The sequence below is a fragment of the Oncorhynchus mykiss genome, chromosome 6 (assembly GCF_057628025.1).
Source record: "Oncorhynchus mykiss isolate SJ-2025 chromosome 6, ASM5762802v1, whole genome shotgun sequence".
In the NCBI taxonomy this organism is placed as follows: domain Eukaryota; kingdom Metazoa; phylum Chordata; class Actinopteri; order Salmoniformes; family Salmonidae; genus Oncorhynchus; species Oncorhynchus mykiss.
In genome coordinates this window covers 85,522,832-85,549,339 of record NC_143027.1, presented here as the reverse complement: position 1 = coordinate 85,549,339, position 26,508 = coordinate 85,522,832, and the positions used below count along the sequence as shown (strand labels likewise).

General features: G+C 46.5%; 2 protein-coding genes across 3 annotated transcripts; both read left to right on the top strand.

The window, feature by feature from the left end:
* The first annotated feature begins 1,172 nt into the window (after positions 1 to 1,172).
* On the top strand, positions 1,173 to 6,392 carry LOC110506935 (transmembrane gamma-carboxyglutamic acid protein 4). 2 transcript variants are annotated; one of them, XM_036981303.2, is made up of 8 exons: positions 1,173 to 1,335; positions 1,507 to 1,549; positions 2,203 to 2,318; positions 2,442 to 2,605; positions 2,709 to 2,736; positions 3,139 to 3,280; positions 3,653 to 3,835; positions 4,768 to 6,392. In XM_036981303.2, exons 3-8 carry the CDS (start codon positions 2,207 to 2,209, stop codon positions 4,793 to 4,795), a joined length of 657 nt encoding a protein of 218 aa, XP_036837198.1. In that variant the 5' UTR covers positions 1,173 to 1,335; positions 1,507 to 1,549; positions 2,203 to 2,206; the 3' UTR covers positions 4,796 to 6,392. The 2 variants fall into 2 exon arrangements, with proteins under 2 accessions (XP_036837198.1, XP_036819441.1); XM_036963546.2 differs by lacking the exons at positions 1,173 to 1,335; positions 1,507 to 1,549 and adding an exon at positions 1,568 to 1,625.
* Positions 6,393 to 6,577: 185 nt separating this feature from the next.
* Positions 6,578 to 23,544, top strand: LOC118936664 (glutamine and serine-rich protein 1). Its single transcript, XM_090239208.1, has 13 exons — positions 6,578 to 7,101; positions 10,996 to 11,096; positions 11,411 to 11,560; positions 11,928 to 15,230; positions 15,480 to 15,790; positions 15,976 to 16,092; positions 16,291 to 16,424; positions 16,524 to 16,741; positions 16,895 to 17,032; positions 18,305 to 18,402; positions 18,496 to 18,642; positions 18,888 to 18,983; positions 20,349 to 23,544. The coding sequence occupies exons 1-13, from the start codon at positions 6,995 to 6,997 to the stop codon at positions 20,487 to 20,489; spliced, it is 5,061 nt and encodes a 1,686-aa protein (XP_090095334.1). The 5' UTR covers positions 6,578 to 6,994; the 3' UTR covers positions 20,490 to 23,544.
* The last annotated feature ends 2,964 nt before the right edge of the window (positions 23,545 to 26,508 follow it).

Sequence of the window (26,508 nt, the reverse complement as noted above, 5' to 3'; positions counted from 1 at the left end):
ACTAGATAAGTTAGGAATTTCACTTTTGCATCAGCCTTTCATTCTGTGTATGAACATTCCTTATAGCAAATCTAAAGCCGTGACAGTGTCCAGACACACAGCAGAGCACAGGACAAGACATCCTATTAACTTTCAATTAGCACCATCTCTCTCTTTATGTATGTCTCTCGCTATCGCTCTCTCTCTCTCTCTCGCCATATCACTACTTTACATAAATAGTGGCCTTGCACCCATGATGGAGATAAACCTATTTAGACAGAGTGCACAAGACAAACACAAGTGTAAGGACACTGACAGGAGTGTTGACCTGGCAGGAGCAGGCTATTTGCTCTGATTATAATACTAAAACGTTACAAGCGTGTCTTGGGGGTTTGTGATACGTTTGTAGCGAGTCTTGGGGGTTGCTGTTGTGACAGGGATCTTTTATGACAGAGTGTAAGCACAAGGAAGGTTGTCTTATCGAGAACACACACCTCTGCTCTTCTGTGTGCTGAGAGGAGCATGAACCTGTTTGTTTTAACCTGGCTAATTTATACACTCATATTGAAAGGACAGAGGCAGCATTGTGGATACCACAAAGAGCACTCTGGATAAAATGTTTAGCCATTTGGGGTGAAATATTACATGCACAGGTTTTTCCCCCATTAAGAGGTCGTTAAACTCGGCTATCCTAGTCAATCCCAGTAAATCTCAGGGATAAAGGTCAATTTGCTGAGACAGGTCGCGAGGCAGACCCATTCAGAATCCAGGCCATGACGTCATGGTCGCAAAAGGAAATGTGCGTCACTTGAACAGATCTTGTGGAAAACTGGGACACATCCGTTAGATTCAGAGAGGACATGTTTCCCTTTCTACAACGTGTAATACAATGTTTAGTCAAATATATGCCTCTGGCCTCTCTTAGATATGGACTTGTGTTTTCTTTTAAATAAATATTACAAAAGTAAATTGAGAGTGGAAACCAAGCCTTACAGTAGAATGTGATTTCATGTTTTGGTGTGACATTACATGTTATTTTTTAGCCACAATGACATCCATTAGTTCCCACATTTCCCTGATTGTGAAGTGCTTGTTTCGACAGTGGAGCATGAGTAGGCATATCCCTTTCAATTAATAATATGTCTGTTTATTTGTTCTAGGCTAAATGTAAAGTAGACGTTTTTAAAGGCTCTGGGAAGTCTACTACACTACTTGATTCACTCCTGTGCCGATTCTCTCTTGTTTAGTGGTTTCAAGTGCCACCTTGTGTTTTTACTGAACTGTAGATCAGTGTATCCAGGTGAAAAGCTTGATTAGTCAGGTCTGTACAGGTAGGTAACTACTACAGAACAGGAGGTGAGCTCACATTTCTTGGGAGTACAAGAAAATGTAAAAAAAATTGTTGGGAGTAAACAGAAACCTCGCGCTTCCTGGAATATTCTACTTGTATTGATTTAACGAATTATAATATTTTGTAATGCGGTGTTGTTGATTATTGACGATACGTGTTCTGGGGTTTTTTATAAGGAAATATAACATCAAACACAGCTGTTATCGGCGAACGTTCGAGGTAGGTGGTTTCATTTCAGTTTCACCTGTCAACAATCAATGTCATTCATACCTGCTTAGTAACTTCATTTCGTGAGGTAGCCTGTTTTCTTCCGCTCTTCTTGGATTTTACACGTTTTAAAGTTAAAGGTGCACTATGTAGAAATTGCTCTGCCATTTCCTGGTTGCTAAAATTCTAATAGTTCGCCAAGTATAGTGTGGAGAATCATTGTATCATCTAAACCGCTGTGAAATATCATTTACATAACCAAAAATATTGTATTTTCAGCTGTTTGAAGCTGGTGTACGAAACCTAAAGTAAAAGAGTTTAAAAAACGACATTTTTAAGAACAGGAAGCATATAAATAAAGCACATAGAACAGATCTACCGCTTATTAGACTTGCTTTCAATGAGAATTACAGATCTACAATTCATACTTGTATACGAATTTGGTCGGGTCGCCCAAAAAGTGACGTTTCAGTGTGAACAATTTAAGGTGTAAAATTAAAACTTAATAGCCAAATAATTGCTAAGCAATCAACCGATAAACTGTATAGGCTTCTGAACAGCTTTCTGGTGAAAACTGGGTGTGTCTTGTTGTCACTAACTTGTGAAATGCACGTTGTAACTTCTTATCTAATCTCTATGACCTATGCTCAAATCATTATCCGCAGGTGAATGGCGATGCTTTTGCATTTATTCATACTGTATCAACTGCTTCCCTGTGGAAACTTTGCTTGTGTGAGAAAGTTATTACACACCACAGGGACAGAGAACCAATCAAAAGAAGGTGAGACATGAGTTTCCAAACATCTTCAAATATAATTTTGTTATATTCCTAAATTATGGTATTAAAGTATTGTGTTTAAAAGTTTGCATCATTTTGTTCCACTCGTGTGATTGAGTCCCCTAGTTTTCGTGCAAGAGGAGCAGGCAAATGCATTCTTAGGACGCCATCTATTGGCCAACCGATTTGACTTTGAGCTCTTCACTCCTGGGAATTTGGAGAGGGAGTGCTTTGAAGAAGTCTGCAGCTACGAGGAAGCACGAGAGGTCTTTGAAAATGTCCCTCAGACTGTAAGTGATGCTGAGAGGGTGTTCAGGCAGTGGTTCAGGCAGTGGTAGTGGTAGGCCCAGTCTCATGACCACAACCTGATGTTGTCTTTATGTAACTTCGCAGGATGACTTCTGGAAAAAGTACACCGAGGGTAAGAGAAGTATGACTAAGTACATCTACATGTATGTCGCAGGTCAACTATTTTCCATTGTACTACTATTAATCGCACAGACTTTTCTAACTACACTGATGGGTACAGGGTGGCGGAAGACACCCTCAATCAGGAGGACGAAATGCAAAACCTAATGCAGCCTATAGCCCAGCGGTTCAACTCAGGCCCTTAAGTTCTGCAGTCCAGTTTATTTTCTCCTTGACAGGTTTATTAGTCCATAAATGTTACAGGATGGCTGGAGAGAAACCTGGTTACAGTCTAGTTTAAAAAAAGCACCATACACTGTGACTCTTTAGGAGAGTTAGCAGCATATTTAGGAATCTTGCAGTGTGTCATACATGCAAAAATACTTCAGTTGGTTGTTTTTGTGTGATCCCACAGATGAGGACACGCGGCCATCGCGGCTGGATGTGACTGCCCTGCTTGTGGGTCTGATCGCGGCAGGGGTGGCCATCGTCATCTTCGGCCTGTTGGTCTGGTACTTCTGCAAGGGGAGTTGTAAGGATAACCTCTCACGTGCAGGGTGAGTTAGATGAGGGGTATTATGTTGACTGAATGACAGTGGTCGCTGGATCAATAGTTTGAATAAGATCAAATGTTATTTGTCACATGCGCCGAATACAACAGGTGTAGACTTTACTTATGCTTACTTACAAGCCCTTAACCAACCATGCAGTTTTAAGAAAAATAAGGGTTGAGGAAAATATTTGCTAAATAAACTAAAGTAAAAAAATAAAAAAAATAACGAGGCTATATATAGGCGGGTCAATGTGCAGTGTTACAGGTTAGTCGAGGTAATTGAGGTAATATGTAGATAGGGGTAAAGTGTGTGTGTGTGTGTATACGCACACATTCTTCAAAGGGATACTGCATCATTCCTGACTGTCTCTTCCAGCTCTGTTAGGGTGCGTCCAAGGCGCAGTAATGCCTCGCTGATCATGCGGAGACTGGATGAGGTCTCTCTGCAGCCTGTGCTCCTGCCCCCGCCGGAGGAGATTGACCCCCCAGGCCTGCCCTCCTATGAGGACGCCATCGGCAAATCTGGAACGCACGACGCCCCACCTCCTCCTTACCCTGGGTATACACACGCATGCTCATGTACACACACACACACATGATTGTGCCGGTTGCTGCAGAGGAGGTCAAAGGGGAGTTTAAAAAATTAATTATTATTTTACCTTTATTTAACCAGGTAGGCTAGTTGAGAACAAGTTCTCATTTACAACTGCGACCTGGCCAAGATAAAGCAAAGCAGTGTGACACAAACAACAACACAGAGTTACACATGGAATAAACAAACGCACAGTCAATAACACAATAGAAAAAATCTATATACAGTGTGTGCAAATGAGGTAAGATTAGGGAGGTAAGGCAATAAACAGGCCGTAGTGGCGAAGTAATTACATTTTAGCAATTAAACACTGGAGTGATAGATGTGCAGAAGATGAATGTGCAAGTTGAGATACTGGGGTGCAAAGATACAAAATAAATAAGAATATGGGGATGAGGTAGTTGGATGGGCCATTTACAGATGGGCTATGTACAGGTGCAGTGATCTGTGAGCTGCTCTGACAGCTGATGCTTAAGAGTGAGTGTTGCCGACCTAAAATGGCTACCTAGTTAGCTGTGCGGGCTACTAGTGTTCAATCCGTGACATCACTCGCTCTGCGACCTTGAGCTGGTTGTTTCCTTTGCTCTGCAAGGGCCACTGCTTTTGTTGAGTGACAGGTAATGATGCTTTGTGGGTAACAGTTGTCGATGTGTTCAGTGTCCTCCCTGGTTCGAGCCCAGGTTGTGGGAAGGAGATTGACACAACCAACACTGTTACACATAAACCCAAAACTTGCTCTACCTATCTGAATTGAATTATAACTACAAAAATGTTCATACATTAAAATATTTTTCAAAACATTTTTTTGTACAATTTTATTTTGGTTTATAGACAGTAGGGATCTTTCTAACCTTGCCTTGTTAGGTGAACAACATGTTTACTTTGTTTCTTTCCCACAGGTCTCAACCTGGAAGTATTCGACGATAGCACCTTTGACCTCGCTGGATGAATATCTCCATGTTGAGCATCATCAAATGCTACTAAAGAGGTTTAGATCTATTTACCTGACATGGTTGTTCTCTACCGTGCATGTTCAACATGTGATTTTATTGGATTGTAATACCTTGTGATAATTGTAGATCTGTGTGACTGATTACCTCTTTACCTCTTCCGTTACCTGCAATTCGAGATGTTTAGCATATTTATCTATTTGTACAAATGTTTAGACATTTTTCTGCATGTGCCAAAGTTGATTTATTCCTCATCACTTTATTCCTCACTTTTGAGTTGGACCTGCTTTAACCCATAACAACTAGTGAGGTAATACTTGACATGATAAATCTTAGTTTAACTGTAACCTGTCAACTGCTCTGCTTTTATGAATGGAAAATGAAGCATGAGAAACCGTATTGAGTATATACCAGTGTCGGCTGCTGAGGGGAGGACGGATCATAATAATAGCTGGAACGGCGTGGAATGGAATGGCATCAAGCACATGGAAACCATGTTTAATATCATTCCACTGATTCCGCTCCAGCCATTACCACGAGCCCATCCGCCCCAGTTAGGGTGCCACCAACCTGTGGTATACACACAAGTCTGCCTACTACTGTAGCCTGTTGGTTAATGACACAATATGAGCATAGTGTTAGGACAGACTGAGATAATTGACACTTCCACATTCTCTGAATCACATTAGATGTACAGTGGCTTCTAAAAGTATTGGGACAGTGACAATTTTTTTGTGACAAAGTTAGATGCACAAATATCATCCCAGTCGGCACTTTAACCTCCTCGTCGTATAATTTCAAAACCAAAGTACATAGACAAAATGTGTCACTGTTCCAATACTTTTGGCGCTCACTGTATGTGTAGTAACTGCTCAAGTAGACTGTGTGAGTTTGATGACATCACACTCAGTGCTTGACTTGGACTGAAATACTATACGTGCCTGTACTCATTTACCTGTACTGTTGTTTATATTATATTTTATATATATATGTATGCCTGTGCAGGAGCTCTGCAATACTTTTGAGCTAATATTCTATAGGCGGTGCAGAAACTGAAGCAGTAGAACATTGTTGGTGCCAGTACTCAGTTCCGGTGAGATCCTGCCCACGTCAAGCACAGATCACATGCTATGCTATTATGAGTGTCCCAGGAAGTCTTTGCTCTTTTCTGAAGCTATTCATTAATGAAGAAGAAACCTATCTGTGATATTTAATGAAGTGCCTGTTAAATTGTCATAACAGGGTGCACTTTCTTTTAGGGTTTTACAACCACAGGTTGGGATAATTCTGTTTTTATTTCTGGACACTGTTGAGTAGTGGGCTGTTTCTTTACCCATTCATTTGTAAAATAGGATATTGAATTAATACTGCTCACATCTGAGCATGACTTCTGTAAGGATTAGGAGGTATAGTGACACATAGATCTATGAATGATGTCAATGGTGAGGTTGACATCATGGGACAATGTACTGTATGTGTGCTGATGATGCTTGGTTTGACTGATTGTGTACTTTTAAGTCTATGAAACATGTTAACTGTCAGAGGATCATTTCATAAATTGACATTTTAATGATTGTCTTGTCTCTCTGAAGAATGTTTGAATGGTGAAGTGTTAATGTTTGCAGCAAAACCAAAGGCTATCATTATTTTGATCATTAAATTGTCTGCAAATTATATCATGATTTCTTACATAATTATGTGACCGTGCAAAGGTTAAAAAAAAAGTCTGTGCAAAGGTCGTGTTAAAAAATATATGATCAGTGATATGACTGACTATTGATGCCATTTCAGACAGGTATAAAACGTTTCACAGAAATAAATATTGGTAAAATTATTATACTGAAGGAAAATTATGAGAAAGAACTCTTCCAACTCAAGCAGGGTTGGCGGTGCATCATGGGAAATAAACCAACATGGGGACCTGATCCAAGTACCAAACCACCATGCAGTGCCTGCACAGTTTTTGATTAAAGAAAACGAACAATGATTATCATCATAACCTCATGCTAAAGAGAAGTGGTTATAAAGTTTCAGGACTAAACAGATGAACTTGACGGCGCCTAGTAATCTATGGTCCGGGAGAATGTGATTGTTTTGTCCGGCGCCGCGCTCGTATGTGTGCCTACTGCTTCACAAAGCGCCATCGGGGAAGTGCATCACTCCCAGCCTTCGACGGATGATGGACCGGAATTACCCGAATTCCAGTTTCGCAGACCCGCTGGCTCCACCAGCACAGACCGTAGCCTGGGCCTATGAGCGGAGCACCGCAAGCATAAAGCCAAGGTAAATGAGATGAAGGAGAGGGCGGGTCACCTTTCACGGAAAATTCCGGTGATGGAAGGCCTAGCACAACAAACAGAAATGTGACGAGCTTTTAAAGTTAACGCGTCGTGTTATGGAACAATTGTGTGGAGGGCTTGACATATGAATATAAAGTTACTGATCACTCATTGAACAGTGTTTTGGAAATGTTGGACACCCCTAAAATCTGTAGCACGCCATCAGCTACGTAGCTGTGTTGCACGTTAATTGTCAATATGCACAATTAACTATCTACATGCAAGAATGCAATTATGTCGAATAGTTCAATCAAGTATTCGATCGCTTAGAATGAACCATCTTTAACTAGGAAAGAAGTCGCCAGACAGGTCCGCTTAATCACACTGATGTACGGGTATATTTGCATAGCTAGCTAGATACGTTGTTGCGCGTAAGGTTGTCAAATCCGAGGTGTTTAATTCGCTGATAATCTGGTCATTGACATGGTCTCAATTTTTAGGAAGTAGCTTGACTGGTTGGATTCTGTTTTGACTGAAAGTGAAGTCACAGAAAGACTGGTGTTTTGTACAGTTTGTTGACAGCTGTCTGACGTCTACATCGTGGTCAACTCTGAATGTTTACTTCTTCAGAGCATCGCTGTCATTTGACCATTGAACAAAATGATGAATATGAAAGTCGTGCTTGTCACACGTATATTTGGGAGGCTTAGTGGTGTGGTTGATAATGTGTATTTTTTTGGTCCACTCTCTGTGTGGAGTTAACCTGAATTGCCTGTTAAAATATCCTGTTTTATAAATGGATAGCGCTGAAAATGTGGGACACCAGCTGCCCTAGTTATGGTATCTGCTGAGTACAGACACAGCGAGAGACAAAGTGAAGTTAGTCCGTGCGTAACAGTTGATCAGATATGTGGATGTTGAGGTTCAGTCTTTAGCTTAACCCTAACTACCTGTTTAAACCCTAAACCCTAAACCCTAACTACCTGTTTAAACACTAAACCCTAAACCCTAACTACCTGTTTAAACCCTAAACCCTAACTACCTGTTTAAACCCTAAACCCTAAACCCTAACTACCTGTTTAAACACTAAACCCTAAACCCTAACTACCTGTTTAAACCCTAAACCCTAACTACCTGTTTAAACCCTAAACCCTGAACCCTAACTACCTGTTTAAACCCTAAACCCTAACTACCTGTTTAAACCCTAAACCCTAAACCCTAACTACCTGTTTAAACCCTAAACCCTAACTACCTGTTTAAACCCTAAACCCTAACTACCTGTTTAAACCCTAAACCCTAACTACCTGTTTAAACCCTAAACCCTAACTACCTGTTTAAACCTGTTTAAACCCTAACTACCTGTTTTTTGACATTAAGTTGAAACACATTTAATAGAATCATGTCTCTCGTCTTGGCAGACTGGGCTCTTCAACTCATTTCCACCTGGATGAAGAGAGGAGCCCTCGTTAGTGGTGTGAGTGGGGAATCTCTGTCCAGACATGAACTGTGGAGCCCCACACAGTGCCTCTGGGCGGCTGTGCCACCCACCCTCCTCCTTCCACCTCCCACCCCCAGGGTCTGAGGAGACAGGGAGAAGTAAAGGGAGAGCGAGGGGCTGGTTAGAGATCAGTCACTTCTCAGGTTATGGAGGGAAACTGAGATTGACACCCTTAGGGGGGAGCGTGGGGTCTTGTTTTAACCTACTCACCAACACATGTTTAGTTGAACAGTTTTAGGGGTAGGTAAGTTAAATCAGGGAAGGTAGCATATCAGACAGGTGGGTTTTAAAACAGTTTGTAGTTTTTTTTTACGGTGAAGCTGTTCGTACTAGTACTATGTCATTACATTATGAAAGTAGGCTAGACTGAACATGCTTGAAGCCTGTTCCTGAGTTCTCTCTCCAACTGCTCATTGTCCCTGTGACTGTTCTAACCTCCAGGAAAAAGGACTTGGAAAGCGTCTGTCTTTAGAGAGAACGGTGGATTCACTCTAGAAAATAGACTATCCCACTCAGGGAGGAGGTGGAGATCACCACCTCCTCATCATCCCTGAGTGCGATAATGTCTTCCTGACCTTTTCACTTTCTCTTGTCTGTGTGACAGCACCAGCGTTTTGGTTGGTTCCTCCAAACTGATCAGTGAGAATCAGCGTTTTGGTTGGTTCCTCCAAACTGATCAGTGAGAATCCGCGTTTTGGTTGGTTCCTCCAAACTGATCAGTGAGAATCAGCGTTTTGGTTGGTTCCTCCAAACTGATCAGTGAGAATCAACTCAGGGAATTTAGCTTTGACTTGGGTCCTAGTTTGTGACTAGCTTATCTCTCCCTCACCCTTTTATTGTAGATTAGTAGGGATGTGTTAGTGAAACACAGGGACAGAGCGAGAGAAGCAGATGAGATGACTCCCAGCTGAGCGTTTGTCTCCTGACTAGAACATCAGTCAGTCTGCTCTGTGTTCATCGCACCGAGACGTCTCGTATTATCTGAATAATAGGAAATGGGACATGTTCATCACATGGTCACAAAATGGAGCCGAACAGACTGACTCGTTCTGGGGTCTTTTGGGGTGGGGGGCGGGGCGCTGTGACGATATCAGTATAACAATATTTATTTGAAAGCGAAAATAAAAACATGAAGCAGACAACTCTTTGGTACTTTAAAAACCTGCTGTATGTCAAATATTGTGAGCTACAGATGGAAAATAAATAAATGTGACTCTGGATGACATAATGATGTTTCCAACATTAGGACTGTTTTCCTAAAAAAGTAAAATCCGCTTTGCGTTTTGTTTCCTTGTCAAGATACTAATGAGTATTGTATCGTACCGGCCCTAGTTGTTATTACCACATGTTTTGATGGAAAGTAGTAGCTAGCTAGCTGTTTGTACAGGGCCTTTCATTCTCAAGTTCTTATACTGACAAGGCTGTTTTGATGCTCCAGTGAATTGTAACGTGCGGAATTAAAGTTTCATTGGATGCAAATATAACCCAAGGTTCATAAGGTAGTCTGTCCTCTTAAAACGTCTCGCTCTCTGTTCTTCTTCTGCCTCCACTTCTGTGTGTGGGTTAGGCCTTTGTAGGTTTCAAGACTGAGGCCGACATAAAAATATCCCAGAGCTCTCATTCATAACCCTGTTATGACTTGTAACAATCTCCTCACCCTGCTTGGGTTCCCCTGTACAGTGTACATGAATAATTTACCTCTGGCCATGCCAGTCTCTTTGTGTCACTCTGGGGGGCTGTGGAAAGGGCATGAGAGAGCACCAGCTGGTTGTCTAGCTACACTGACACTATTCATGACAGTGCAGGTTGATAGTGCTGCATGTTATCCTGTGGTAGCTCAGCTGTGAGCAGGGAACAACAAGTGTGTCTGCTCTCATGTTGTGTGTGATCCCTGTTTAGTACAGCAGTCTTCATATGAGCTCGTCTGACACCCTGTTCTAATCAATACTAGTGTTTCTATAAAAATAACGTGTCATGTTTGAGTTCTGTCAACGTATATCATTTTCTAATCTGTTTAACTCTGTTTCTAATGCTGAACAAATAATAACCTCTTATGTGACTGTCAATTGTAATATTATCAATGGGTGAGAGATTTTTTATATATCAAATGAGACCTGTCCTGCACCACATTTTTAAGGGCCTCCATTGTGCCTGACACACTTTTGTAAGCTTGCATCATGGGCCTATAAATACCGTCTGGGTCTCTGTGTGACAGGGCAAGGCCCAGGGGGCTGACAGGGGCACAGTGTGCTGTTGTGATAGTGCTCACATCGTGTTGTTGATGTGTGGAATAAGCTTGTCTGGTTTAGTGCCTCAGGCATGGTGAGGTTGCACAGTAAAGGTGCAACATGTGCGTGTCCTAATGTATATGTGTGTGTGTGTGTGTGTTCCTTTCCGCAGTGCCAGTTATGGTGCCACACACCTGGAGTCGGAGCTCCTCCATCGGCAGACCTACGCCTGCACCCAGCTGCCCACCTACACCACTACCCATCACCCTACAGGTAAGATTTAATGAAGGACTACGAGACTTGTTTAATGAACTGTAGCGGGCTGCCACTCTGTGTTGTTATTGTAGGAAGACCATTAGGAGAATGTTACTGCGCCTGCATCAGTAACCGGTCATGTCTAGATAGATACAACTTTTGTAAAATTTGACATTTTTTCAGCGAACCCGTTTCTTAACCTAATTCACCTAACCTGCTCCGAAAAGTACATTTTTGACACAATCTGTATCCCTTCTAGACATAACCTCAGTAACCTCATGACATGTTCTCTGTCTCTCTTCACCGCCTCCCCCTTCTTCTACCTCTCCCAGGTCTGTCGGGGGGGTTTGACTCAGGCACTAACACTACTGAGACCTCTGTCATGAACTTCCTGTCGGCCATGGAGTCTAGAGCCCTGCAGCAGGCTGGTCCTGTCGGGGCCTCTCTGCTCCCCCCCTTTAGGACCACCACGTGGCAGACCGGTGAGGTCACACACAGTATATACACACACCAAATGGCTGCCATTTTACACACTTGGTTTTGAGTTAATTATTTGTTGTGGATTTATGAATTGTTCTGTGCGTCATGGATTCCAAAGAAAATGACATTTTGAATTGAGGCACCAGGCTGGTTTCAATTGGGAAATGAGACCTGTATCCATTCCACTCAGTTCATATATTACACATCGTTGGCCTTGTTCTCTTTCTACCTCTCTCTCTCATGTTTGGTTCATCTGTCGTGTGTGAGCTGTGTTAGCGGCTTGTTTTTGTCTGTATCATTTTGTATTTTGTTTGGATGTGAACTGCCCGAAGATTTATCTTTATTCATCTTTCTTTTTTTTTCACTTAGGCGCCAACCCCACCACAGAGCTGTTCCTCACCGGTGCCCTTCCTACCAGCGCCACATTCCCCTACCCTGCCCCCCTCTCCTCTTATCAGCACCCTAGTGCCTTCCCCTCGCGGAGCTACGCCACCAGCCCCTCCCTGGCCCTCCAGGACCACGCCTTCAGCACCTCCACCAACGGCCTGCTCTCCTCCCACCTCGACCCCCTGCTGCAGCTTAAACCCAGCCAGGCCACGCTACCTACCTCCCTGGCCTTCGACCGCCTCCCCACCCCCTCCCTGGGCACCGCCCTCCCTCCCCAGTCATCCACATATCGCTCGGCCCAGGAGTCGGCCCCTCACCTCCTGCAGCCCCAGTTTGGGCTACTGCCCTTGGCTACCCAGTCAGCCCCCCAGCCTTACGGGGTGCCCGTCTTCTCGGGCTCCATCGAGAGAGCACTCCAGCGGGAATGTAGTGTGATCAAGCACCACCAGAGGCCTTCTAGCAGCAGCCACGCTGTCTCGGAGCAGCTGCCTGGCTTGCAGCATTCCCTGCAGGGCTACCTCGGCTCAGGCAGCGGGGAGGGGGATGGCTCCTTCCAGCAGGACCCCTCAAGGCAGACCACAGTGCCCTGCAGCACCTCCATGGGGACGGACTCCTCCCAGGGGGTCAACGGTGCGCAGCAGCCTAAGACGGGTGTGCAATCTCAGGCCTACCCCTCCTCCATCCCCTCCCCCTCTGGGTACTGCTCGTCCTCCACGGGTGCCAAGACTAAAGACTGTTCTTCCAAACTGGCCCCAGATGGCGGACCCCAGTCACAGGGTGGATCTCCAGAGAGCTACCCCTCCCCAGGGCAGGGGCCTGGGTTGAAGCATGGTTCGGTGATTGCCAGCCAACAGACTCAACCATACACATCGGCCCCGCTACCCAGTCTGCTGTCCACTCTCAGCCACTCTCAGAGTTACATCACCTCCCAGGCTTACTCCTCTTCCTCCTCAGACCTCCTCAGGCCTTCTCTCTATAAGACTCTGCCCTCCTTCTCTGGCCATTCAGGCAATGTAGCGTCTGTCAGTCAGTCCCTGGTCTACTGCTCCAGCCCTGGGCAGAGCCAGGAGGATGTGGGCCAGTACAGAGCCCAGGTTCAGGGCCTGTGTCTGGGCAACCCCTCTCAGAGCTCCCCTGCCAGCCACTCTCAGGGTGCCCCTAACGTGAGCTACCTGTCTCAGGGGCAGGCTTCGGTCACTCAGTCTCAGAGCTACGCCGCAGGACAATCCCTCAGCGCCCCCTACCCCTCCGCCATCGCCCAGAGGTTACCCACATCAATATCGGGCCAGGGCTACACCCCCTTCTCTTCAGCCCCTCCCCTCGCCTTACAGAACAACTGCAGAGCCTCAGTACAGGACCTAAAGCCAGCCTACTGCAAACTGAAACTGGAAGGAGAGATCCCCATCGAGGACCTCCAGGCTCTCCAGCAGGTCTCTTTAGAAACCTCCAGCCTGGGGGGCAGTGACAATGTGGTCTACGTAGTCTCCAAAATGGATGACCGTTACAACACTCAGAGTGTGATCCGGAGCAACTCGCGAGCCGAAGACCAGCTCATAGGCACAAAGACTAGGACCAACGCCCAGCTCATGTCTTCCCATGAGGAGCTCAAACAGCACTCACTCCTGCTCAAAGGGCCCGAGCCACGGCAACAAAATCACCAGGCCAACGCCCAGTCTGCCCTGAACCACACCCAGAACCAGTACATCAGGGTCCCCAACTCTCAGGTTCTACTGGAGCCTAATCGGGACCAGCAGATGGTCCTGATCCAACAGCCTCTCATCCACTGTGGTCTCAACCCTTCCAAGGTGCAGCTGACCCCGGGGTCAGGCCAGGTCCAGTACCTTCACATGGAGGGAGATCATCTGATCAGCGTTAGCCTTAATGGTAGCCAGAGCCAGCCTGGGGCAGTAGGACAGAACACCATCACGGACTCCTCCATACTGCACCTCTCTTCGCCAAAAGACCCTTACAGCCAGTCGACCAATCAGCAGCAGTCGCAGGACGCCAAGCACCATTTCGCCCTGAGCTCCATCTGCTTCCCAGAGTCCATGCTGCTGGCGGACGAGAGGAACATCCTGTCCAACGTGGATGACATCCTGGCTGCCACGGCAGCCGCCTGCGGTGTCACGCCACAGGACTTTGTCAAAGCCACGTCCGGCGCTGCTGAGGGCGGCATGCCCGACCCCAAGGGTCATTTCCAGACTGGGGACACCAGACACCAGTCACCTAGTTTCTCCTCTTCATCTTCCCAGACCTCCATCATCACCAACACTAACTCCCATAACACCATGACCCTGACACTCAATGGCTCTCCTATGAGCTCAGACAGACACCAGTTTCCTAAAGGGGAGGGGCATCTGGGGCAACAGTACTCAATGTCACACTCGCACACCACTGTAGTCGACCCCAGGCACGACATGGGCGCCGACAAAGGTTTGCTACAGAAGCCCGGAGACGAGCCAAACAACATTTCACCCAAAGGACAGTCTGTTTACCCTAGCAACAGGGCCGATGGCAACCCCAACGGAGGCCACTCTGAGAATGAGTACCACCTGGCTGGCCTGGGGTACGACCCCTCAGGGAACCTCAACAGAGGCAAGGCCAATAAGCAGAACCCCAAAGGGTCCAAAGTCATCAAGAGAGAAGACGGCCTTGACGAGTGTCCCTCTGACGGCTTTGTCAACCCCAAAAAGAGGGTGCGCTCCAAGGCTTCGGCCAAGCCACCCGTTCCAGAGGAAGAGAACATCCAACCAAGGAAGAAGACAGTCCAGGCCAAGAGGCAGAACTCCCGGGGCAGCGACCCCACCAGCTCCCCTTCCACCTCGGAGGCGGCCTACGACAGCTACCAGCAGCAGGAGAGGATGAGGCAGAAGATCCGTGAGGTGGAGGAGCAACAGCCAGAGGTCAAAACAGGCTTCATCGGCTCCTTTCTGGACTTCCTCAAGTCAGGTCCCAAACAGCACTTCTCCTCATCCCCCGTACGGACCCCCAGTCGCTCCCGCAGGCCCTCGGCTTCGTCCAAGCGGCCACTGTGCGCCATACCGCCTCTACCTCTGAAAATACAACCCTCATCAGCCCCGTTGATAGGCGATGAGGGCCTTGGGGTTGCGGGGAGCTCTCAGCAGCAGCGTCTGGAGGAAGAGCTCCAGAAGAACCTGGAGACACTGCCATCGTTCAGCTCGGACGAGGATGAGAGCAGCGCTGGAAAGAACCAGGCCCTCCAGAACAGCATCAGCTCAGCCCTGTCGGCCCTGGACGAGCCCTCAGACAGGACACACACAGCGGGTAAACATGGAATGGGCTGCCCTCACAAGCCCTTAGGATTCAGTCATCTGGTTTGTTAGTTATCAGTGTAGTGTGAGACAGCATTGTGTCCTGATTGGATACCATTTAAATAAAACGCTTTGTTTTTTATCTCCAAAAACATTTTCATAAATCAAGGAGGGCATTCATTAGTACCATGTTAATTCCAGTAGTTACATTTAACATCTAATACCCTAACCTCTATCCCCTCTCTCTTCTCTCCATCAACAGACAACAGACTCTCCAACTCTCCCCTGAAGCCAGACCAGGCTCCCAGCATGCCTCACTCAGCCTCCAAAGCCCAGGAGCAGCAGACGGCTGCACCGAAGGAGTCCTCGAGAACCGTCTTGTCATCATCGGTGACTGGGTCGTCGGGGCAGGAGGGGGTGAAACCGGCCCCCCCAGGCCAGCTGGCCGTCCAGCTGACCAGCGTGGCCATAGAAGGACTGACGGACGAAGAACTGTCGGACAGCGGGGGAGAGGGCATGTACCGCGAGAGGGACGAGTTTGTGGTCAAAAACGAGGACACCGGGAGCCTGAAGGTGGGAGGGATGGGAGGGGATTTGTGTGAAACCTTGGCAGAGATTCACATTTTTTTCTTTTTTTCCCCTAATGCAGTTAGTCCAGATATATAAAACATATTTGTGTCTGTCTGTCTGTGGTTTGTTCTATTGATCCATGCTGAGACTTGTTCTACTCGTGTGTGTGTGTGTGTGTGTGTGTATAGGTGACATTGACAGCCGGACAGGAACCCCCAGCCATCTGGAAGGTCCAGAAAGCTCTGCTGCAGAAGTTTGTCCCTGAGCTGAGGGACAGCAAGAGAGTGTTCTCAGCCACTAACAGTGTAAGGACAGGTGTACATCTGATTAGACACACACACACCTATGCATGCACATACACACACTACTCATGAACACACACACACTCACAGATGATGATTAGTGTGTTTGTATAAATCCCCATAGAGTTTGAATTCTTAACATTATTCTGTAAGCAGAGTAACATGAATCCACTCTGTTGTGTGTGTCTACATCCGTTCTAGTATCTGGGCTACTTTGGTGACGCTAAGACCATGTACAGGAGGGTGTACGTCAAGTTCCTGGACACAGTCAACAAGAAGGAGTACGTCCGGGTCTGTAACCGCAAACCCCGCTGCAAGCCCATGTCCTCCATGAGGTACTGATATCTGTTCCTCTACTTATTTACCTCAGTCTGTCTCATCTTCATCATTCTGAGTCTGGTTTCATTCATTTCTACCTTCATTCTCTCCTCCAGAGGCTGTCAGGCGAAGACACTGCTCGGTCTGAAGACTCCTCCCCGCTCAGTGAACTCTGACCCTCTCGCCACGCCCACATCACAGAAGTCCCAGTCCAAGCCTCGCACCAAGCAGCCCAAGACCAAGGCAGAGCCCCCGCCCAAGAAGAGGAGGAAGTGGAAGGAGTACTCTCCATCTCCCTCCGAGTCCTCTCCTGAGGATGAGGCTGAAGATGATGGTGAGGGTTGATGCTTTAGAGGGCCTACATTTAGGCTCATTCCCATGGGTTTGATGACTTGATGGAGCTCTGCAACTTCCTCTGTTATGTGCTGTTTTATCTCTTGTTCTTCCCTCTCCCTCGTTCCCTCTGTCTCTTCTCTCTCTGTCTCAGAGTTCACTCCCCCAGTGCCGTTTTCCTCTCGGTTCCTCAACACCAGGACCATGAAGGAGACGTTTAAGAGCTTTGTAGAGCTGCTGATCAGCGTCGCCCTGGATGCAGACGTGATGAGCGCTCTGGAGAGGGAGAACGGTGGGTATACCCCCAACAGAGGGGGAGAGGGGGATGGTTGGTACCCTTCCAAGGGTTCCCAAACTGTTACAACTGTTACTGTTACAACTTTCAACAGTTACATGAAAGCCGGACTGAGTTCCTTAAAAAAAGATTTGGGAACGACTGCCATAGGGGGGTTAGGGACGGAGACAGGTGTATTCACGGAGGAGTAATCAGGTCTGGCATACCTGAGGGGGAGAGAGAGAGGGGATGGAGACAGGTGTATTCACGGAGGAGTAATCAGGTCTGGCATACCTGAGGGGGAGAGAGAGAGGGGACGGAGACAGATGTATTCACGGAGGAGTAATCAGGTCTGGCATACCTGAGGGGGAGAGCGAGGGGACGGAGACAGGTGTATTCACGGAGGAGTAATCAGGTCTGGCATACCTGAGGGGAGAGAGAGGGGATGGAGACGGGTGTATTCACGCAGGAGTAATCAGGTCTGGCATACCTGAGGGGGGACGGAGACCGGTGTATTCGCGGAGGAGTAATCAGGTCTGGCATACCTGAGGGGGAGAGAGAGAGGGGACGGAGACAGGTGTATTCACGGAGGAGTAATCAGGTCTGGCATACCTGAGGGGGAGAGAGAGAGAGGGGACGCAGACAGGTGTATTCACGGAGGAGTAATCAGGTCGGGAATACCTGAGGGGGGACGGAGACAGGTGTATTCGTGGAGGAGTAATCAGGTCTGGCATACCTGAGGGGGAGAGAGAGAGGGGACGGAGAAAGGTGTATTCACGGAGGTGTAATCAGGTCTGGTATACCTGAGGGGGAGAGAGAGAGGGGACGGAGACAGGTGTATTCACGGAGGAGTAATCAGGTCTGGCATACCTGAGGGAGAGAGAGAGAGGGGACGCAGACAGGTGTATTCACGGAGGAGTAATCAGGTCTGGCATACCTGAGGGGGAGAGAGAGAGGGGACGCAGACAGGTGTATTCACGGAGGAGTAATCAGGTCGCGAATACCTGAGGGGGGACGGAGACAGGTGTATTCACGGAGGAGTAATCAGGTCTGGCATACCTGACGGGAGAGAGAGAGAGAGAGGGGGGACGGAGACAGGTGTATTCACGGAGGAGTAATCAGGTCTGGCATACCTGACGGGAGAGAGAGAGAGAGAGGGGGGACGGAGACAGGTGTATTCACGGAGGAGTAATCACGTCTGGCATACCTGAGGGGAGAGAGAGAGGGGAAGGGAGTGGAATAGTTGTTTGTAGAATTTAGGAAGCTGATCACATTGTTTCTGGGGTTCAGATGAGCTGTTGCTGCCCCACATGAAGAGAGTGGACGGGATGATCTGGGACAACAGGAGACGCCTGCTGCCCAGACTACGAGTGGGACAACTCTTTAAGGTTTGCGTTTTAGCATTCTCCTGAAAATAAATATAGGCCTCTGCCTTCCTCAACAACCTTTTATTGAGTACCTCTCACATTGTCTCTCCTCAGACGGCGCTGGACAGCTTCCCAGAGATCTCCGTGGTAACAGAGCTCAACAAGGATGGGGAGACTCCAGCCTTTAAGGTGCGGCTCAGTGGGAAGGCCTACAACAGGAAGAACATGAAGCCTTCCAAGTCCCCCAGCAAACTGCCCCTGGTAAGAAGAGGCTCTATGTTGACACTGCTATTTACAGTGCAGGCCAGAGGGAAAGAAGAAGCCCTTTCTGCTTTTGTCCAGTAGAGGGCGTCCTGCACTCAGTTTGTGTCTCTGATGCAACATGTTTCTGTGACTGCTGGATGTGAATGCATTTAGTTTTTTATGCTTACTTGACCAAACTGTGAAGTTTGCGTGGAGTGTTTAGGAAAATGTAGTGTAATGAACTCTGTTCTCTCTGTCTCTAGGAATACACAGTGGACCAGCAGAAACCACAGTGGTTCTCCCTCTACCATTCTCTACAGCATTACAAGTACCACACATACCTCATGTGTCAGGAGGAGGTGAGACAACACTCTGTGTCTCTGTGATTGGCTGAGTGTGACCACATGTCCCTGCATGTTGGTCCTTTGTCCTGCAAGCAAACAATCATGTCCCACATTTTATCAACAGATTAAAACTCCCTCCCACCAGGCTACACTGTCCCCCAAAGTCATCCCGTTGTCCCACATTTGGGTGTTTTAAATGTGGTCACCCTAGTGGGGGCATGCATGTGCTCTGTGTGTTCCCCAGTGGGTCTGTGGTGGAATACTTCAGGGATGCTAAGAAGAAGACCATGTACAGGAGTGTGTCTGTGGACAATACACCCTAGCCAGCTGTCTAGTTGGTCCACATTGCCCTCAGTCTAAACAATACACCCTAGCCAGCTGTCTAGTTGGTCCACATTGCCCTCAGTCTAAACAATACACACTAACCAGCTGTCTAGTTGGCCCACATTGCCCTCAGTCTAAACAATACACACTAACCAGCTGTCTAGTTGGTCCACATTGCCCTCAGTCTAAACAATACACACTAACCAGCTGTCTAGTTGGTCCACGTTGCCCTCAGTCTAAACAATACACCCTAGCCAGCTGTCTAGTTGGCCCACATTGCCCTCAGTCTAAACAATACACCCTAGCCAGCTGTCTAGTTGGTCCACATTGCCCTCAGTCTAAACAATACACCCTAGCCAGCTGTCTAGTTGGTCCACATTGCCCTCAGTCTAAACAATACACACTAACCAGCTGTCTAGTTGGTCCACATTGCCCTCAGTCTAAACAATACACACTAACCAGCTGTCTAGTTGGCCCTCGGTCAAACCTCCAACGTGATATTTTGACTGCAGAACTGAGACGCTGTATCAGCAATGACCACTGAGTGTCATGTTCAGTTTAGAATAGTCTTGAACCTAGGTTATCTCTTCAGTAACAACCCCTCTGTATGTGTAATTGTTTGCGGCTTGTGCCTTTGTCAGGCAATATGTCACGCCCTGGCCAGTGAGGGCCCTGGCCAGTGAGGGCCCTGGCCAGTGAGGGCCCTGGCCAGTGAGGGCCCAGGCCAGTGAGGGCCCTGGCCAGTGAGGGCCCTGGCCAGTGAGGGCCCTGGCCAGTGAGGGCCCTGGGCACGGTTTGGTTGTACAACTGAAACCCATGATTGGCATACAACTGTTGTGTGCTACCAGGGTTGTTTAGTTGGCACAGAAACGCTGGTGTGGTTGACGTGTGGCTTGTTTTGTGGTTGACGTGTGGCTTGTTTTGTGGTTGACGTGTGGCTTGTTTTGTGGTTGACGTGTGGCTTGTTTTGTGGTTGACGTGTGGCTTGTTTTGTGGTTGACGTGTGGCTTGTTTTGTGGTTGACGTGTGGCTTGTTTTGTGGTTGACGTGTTGCAGATTGCGTCATTGCGGGTGCAGGCTGGTGACATGGGGCAGGAGGAGACGGTGCAGCTGTGCATGAGGAACGGAGCCTGGGTGGAGGGCCTGTTCGACCGCTTCGGAGAGCTCCTCAACCAGGTGCAGCAGGCCTGCCTATAGCACAGACTAAGAGGGAGAGAGAGAGCTGGAGGGAGAGAGGCCTGCCTATAGCACAGACTAAGAGGGAGAGAGAGAGCTGGAGGGAGAGAGGCCTGCCTATAGCACAGACTAAGAGGGGGAGAGAGAGCTGGAGGGAGAGAGGCCTGCCTATAGCATAGACTAAGATGGAGAGAGAGAGCTGGAGGGAGAGAGGCCTGCCTATAGCACAGACTGAGAGAGAGAGAGCTGGAGGGAGAGAGGCCTGCCTATAGCACAGACTAAGAGAGAGAGAGAGCTGGAGGGAGAGAGGCCTGCCTATAGCACAGACTAAGAGAGAGAGAGAGCTGGAGGGAGAGAGGCCTGCCTATAGCACAGACTAAGAGGGAGAGGGAGAGGCCTGCCTATAGCACGGACAGAGAGCTGGAGGGAGAGGCCTGCCTATAGCACAGACTAAGAGAGAGGGAGAGAGAGCTGGAGGGAGAGAGGCCTGCCTATAGCACAGACAGAGAGAGAGCTGGAGTGAGAGAGACCTGCCTATAGCACAGACTAAGAGGGAGGGAGAGAGGCCTGCCTATAGCACAGACTAAAAGAGAGGGAGAGAGAGCTGGAGGGAGAGAGGCCTGCCTATAGCACAGACTAAGAGGGGGAGAGAGAGCTGGAGGGAGAGAGGCCTGCCTATAGCACAGACTAAGAGGGAGAGGGAGAGGCCTGCCTATAGCACGGACAGAGAGCTGGAGGGAGAGGCCTGCCTATAGCACAGACTAAGAGAGAGGGAGCGAGAGCTGGAGGGAGAGAGGCCTGCCTATAGCACAGACAGAGAGAGAGCTGGAGTGAGAGAGACCTGCCTATAGCACAGACTAAGAGGGAGGGAGAGAGGCCTGCCTATAGCACAGACTAAAAGAGAGGGAGAGAGAGAGCTGGAGGGAGAGAGGCCTGCCTATAGCATAGACTAAGATGGAGAGAGTGAGCTGGAGGGAGAGGCCTGCCTATAGCACGGACTAAGAGGGAGAGAGAGCGAGCTGGAGGGAGAGAGGCCTGCCTATAGCACAGACAGAGATGGAGGGAGAGAGAGGCCTGCCTATAGCACGGACAGAGAGATGGAGGGATAGAGATGCCTGCCTATAGCATGGACAGAGATTGAGGGAGAGAGATGCCTGCCTATAGCATGTAGGGAGAGAGACAGAGTGAAGGACAGATAGGGGGAGGTCTGCCTAAAACAGAGACTGAGAGATGGGAAGGGGTCTATAGTGAAGAGAGAGAGCAGGGGGGGGGGGGGCAGAGATGTCTTCCTACAGCCTAGAGAGATGGAATAAGAGGCCTGCCTATAGCCTGCCCAGACAAGAGAGGCAGGGGAGCTATAGTCAGCTGACAGAGCATCAACCTCTTGCCCTCCTGTTTTAATCTACTAACTGGATGACCAGAGGAAGCAGAGGTGTCTGGAGATCAGCGCTGTCACCATGATGAGAAGAGGAGGGTCCAGCATTTCAGCACTACCTGATTGGCTAGACGCTTCTGAAACCACAGAGTACGAGGACAATCTGGGTTTTGTAGTAAAAAATATATGTAACTAGCAAACTGCTAGTGGACCTTTTCATAGACCTATTTTTCTTATGTAGTTTTGTATTTGTTTTGCAAATCATGAAAGATCGCAACCAATGAGCATGCACTAGATAGGCAGAGATTAGCATAGGAAATAGAGGACAGCCAATCAGAAAGCAGACCCTTGACTACCTACAGCAAACTTTTGGGTTCGATTCAATCGGTTGCGCTGACGATTAGCGATGTGGCGTAATTTTAAAGGTAAATACTGATTGAGCCGACATATGCAGAGTTTACAGTGAATGCAGTTTCCGCGAAAACACAGGAACATCACTTTTAAATTTCTATCGTGCTGAGATCTTCAGCACTACAGATTGAATCAAGTCCTTAGTCCGATATTTGATGAGTAAATGAAGGGGCAGGGGTTATTATATAAATATATATTCATAGATCTATATGTAAAACATGTTTTCTCACAATGGATCGCCAAATTTCTATACATATAATGTACATTTTGTAAAAAGAGCAGTTTTGTCACATTGATTCTTTCCAGGAAGAATTTTATATAATATAGATACTTACCTTTTGTGCTTCAAAAAGTCATTTTCTCATGACGAGTTGTGGATCCGAACAGAGTTGGTGCAATTCTAACACGGCTTTGTGTCTTTTATTCTAATGAAATGCTATTACCTAACTGCTGTATCTGAGGTCAAATGAGAAGAAAACAGAAAAACAGCCTTTATACTATGTGTTTTTCTTTACAAATGTACATTTTATCTCACTTATAGATGTATTTTTCACAGAAGAAAATTGTGGTCATAATTGTTTCTTGTTCATTACACCTTGCAATGCACTTTTCATTGTTTTTCAGAGAAGATTCCCTATGCGTTTATTTCGATTACATATTGTATACTTACATATATATATATATAAATATATATCTCTCTTAAAGGTCTAATGCAGCTGTTTTGTCTCAATATCAAATCATTTCTGGGTAACAGTTAAGTACCTTACTGTGATTATTTTCAATTAAAATGGTCAAAATGGAACCAATGGCTTCTTAGCACAGAGCAATTTATCAATCAAGAATGTTCCCAGGACTGTGGGAGTGGTCTGAGGGGGGAAGGGAAAATGAGCTGTTATTGGTGGAGAGGTTTGGAACTTTGTGTAACCTAGTTTCAATAAGAATGAGTCTTATTGGTCTAACTCATTTCAGCAGGTCAAAACTCCATTCCACCAAAACAGTTGGAAATGTCAGGCAGTCTTTTCAAACAGCTCTCACACTAAAAGGGCATTGTCGTCATTTTCACAATTTCACAGTATTATTTCAACCTCTGTGGAAATGTAAAACAGAAAAGTCACATTCTTGACTGCACTGTGCTTTTAAGGTCATTTTTCTTTAAGGGTTTGCCTCCATTTTGAACAGATTTATGCAGACCGCATTTTAATAGTTTTTTTCTTTTCAAGTGTAGCTGCTGATTATTTTTCTGATGTGAAAATACATTTCCTACTAAACATAGACATTGAAGTGGTTTAATTCATCTGTATGTGTCTGTTTACTTCAAGGTACTGCGCTGTCATTGAGATGTCTGTGCATGTTTAAGAAAACAAGATTCAAGCCATGACTAGGTATTGTGGCGGGTTTTAATTGACCAAATGTTTTACCTCAAACCCCTTTCAAGACAAAACCGTATAAAGAAGATGGTGTTTTTTGTCTAGATATGACAAGGCCATATGACAGGAGACTGGCATTATGAGCTGCACATGGTGGGTAAATGTTTCACGTACCACAGTAGTACTCTGACAGGCCGGTTACTGAAAATGTACACTTAACCACTCCATTTACTGAAAATGTACACTTAACGACTCCATTTACTGAAAATGTACACTTAACCACTCCATTTACTGAAAATGGACACTTAACCACTCCGTTTACTGAAAATGGACACTTAACCACTCCGTTTACTGAAAATGTACACTTAACCACTCCATTTACTGAAAATGTACACTTAACCACTCCGTTTACTGAAAATGTACACTTAACCGGTCAATCAACATTCATCTAGAACCAAATCTCTGACAAGAAAGGCATATTTTTAAGGGTCCGTTTGACTGCATGTTTTTAAGGGTCCGTTTGACTGCATATTTTTAAGGGTCAGTTTGACTGCATGTTTTTAAGGGTCAGTTTGACTCCATGTTTTTAAGGGTCAGTTTGACTGCATGTTTTTAAGGGTCAGTTTGGCTGCATGTTTTTAAGGGTCAGTTTGGCTGCATGTTTTTAAGGGTCCGTTTGACTGCATGTTTTTAAGGGTCCGTTTGACTCCATGTTTTTAAGGGTCAGTTTGACTGCATGTTTTTAAGGGTCAGTTTGACTCCATGTTTTTAAGGGTCAGTTTGACTGCATGTTTTTAAGGGTCCGTTTGACTGCATGTTTTTAAGGGTCAGTTTGACTCCATGTTTTTAAGGGTCAGTTTGACTGCATGTTTTTAAGGGTCAGTTTGACTGCATGTTTTTAAGGGTCCGTTTGACTGCATGTTTTTAAGGGTCAGTTTGACTCCATGTTTTTAAGGGTCCGTTTGACTGCATGTTTTTAAGGGTCCGTTTGACTGCATGTTTTTAAGGGTCCGTTTGACTGCATGTTTTTAAGGGTCCGTTTGACTGCATGTTTTTAAGGGTCAGTTTGACTCCATGTTTTTAAGGGTCAGTTTGACTCCATGTTTTTAAGGGTCAGTTTGACTCCATGTTTTTAAGGGTCCGTTTGACTGCATGTTTTTAAGGGTCCGTTTGACTGCATGTTTTTAAGGGTCCGTTTGACTGCATGTTTTTAAGGGTCAGTTTGACTCCATGTTTTTAAGGGTCCGTTTGACTCCATGTTTTTAAGGGTCCGTTTGACTGCATGTTTTTAAGGGTCAGTTTGACTCCATGTTTTTAAGGGTCAGTTTGACTCCATGTTTTTAAGGGTCAGTTTGACTCCATGTTTTTAAGGGTCCGTTTGACTGCATGTTTTTAAGGGTCCGTTTGACTCCATGTTTTTAAGGGTCCGTTTGACTGCATGTTTTTAAGGGTCCGTTTGACTGCATGTTTTTAAGGGTCAGTTTGACTCCATGTTTTTAAGGGTCAGTTTGACTCCATGTTTTTAAGGGTCCGTTTGACTGCATGTTTTTAAGGGTCCGTTTGACTGCATGTTTTTAAGGGTCAGTTTGACTGCATGTTTTTAAGGGTCAGTTTGACTCCATGTTTTTAAGGGTCCGTTTGACTGCATGTTTTTAAGGGTCCGTTTGACTGCATGTTTTTAAGGGTCCGTTTGACTGCATGTTTTTAAGGGTCAGTTTGACTCCATGTTTTTAAGGGTCAGTTTGACTCCATGTTTTTAAGGGTCCGTTTGACTGCATGTTTTTAAGGGTCCGTTTGACTGCATGTTTGACTGTTTTTCCTGGTCTGGCTGGTAGATGGAGAATAACACTGTATTGGCCCAGTCATACATAAAAACTCTTATCTCACCTTTGTAATAAATCTGTGTTAGACAGTGTGAAGGTTATTAGACTAGAATTTCCCTTTTCACCTGTCATGGAAATGTGGAAAGGAAACTACCTAAAAGCACTGTGATTGGCATCTCTAGCCATCGTCACACTTAGACCTTTAGTGTACCCATCCAGTTCCTCTTCAATACCACAGACTTCAACGGATCTGAGTTTGACTATGGAGGTGAGAGTGAGAGGTTTCCCTTGGCAACACACTTCACTTTCATAACCACACAGGGAGATGTGTTTAACCTGCTTATAAAACATGCTGTAGCCTCACAGTAACTTATGGTGGAGGACAGTTACTTCTCCTTACGTACTGAAAGCCTCTAAAACCTGAGAGCACTGCTCCTACCCTACGATGTGTGTGAGGGAGAGATATAGAGAGAGCCAGGGAGGGAGAAAAGGGGAATATTGTGTCTGTCTGTCTTTGTCTGCGTGTCCACTATGTGACAGATGTTCTATAGCTTACAGAGAGAGAACACACTGAGGGAGGAAGATCAGACTGTGATGCTGCTCACCCTGTCTTGGAACAGACTATTCCATCTGACAATGGACGGCTGACATTGTGACCTGTGGCCTAGCCTCCGCCTTGAGCCAGCGGCCTGTTGAATAAAATATGACTGTCCAGACGACCACAATGCAGAAAAGGTTCCCCTGTACCCTCCCCAAGACAAAAGCACCCCTGTTCTCCCACCACGGCCCTGTGAAGGAGGGCCCTGTCCTCTGGGCAGGGGTGGGGTGTGGGGCGTTTGGGATTCCAGTGCGGGCATCACTGGGAGAGACGCCGGGCTTGTGGAACACAAACCATTGTTCTAGACCTACAGCTGAAAAGCATGAATATTGATACATAGTTAGATATGTGGGAGATGAACAGAGTGGAATGCATTGAGACTGGGTGAGAATGAGCTGGTTTCTATACTAATGGGAATTTGTTTACATTGAGATGCCAGCCTGATGATGTGCTGATGATGTCCCAT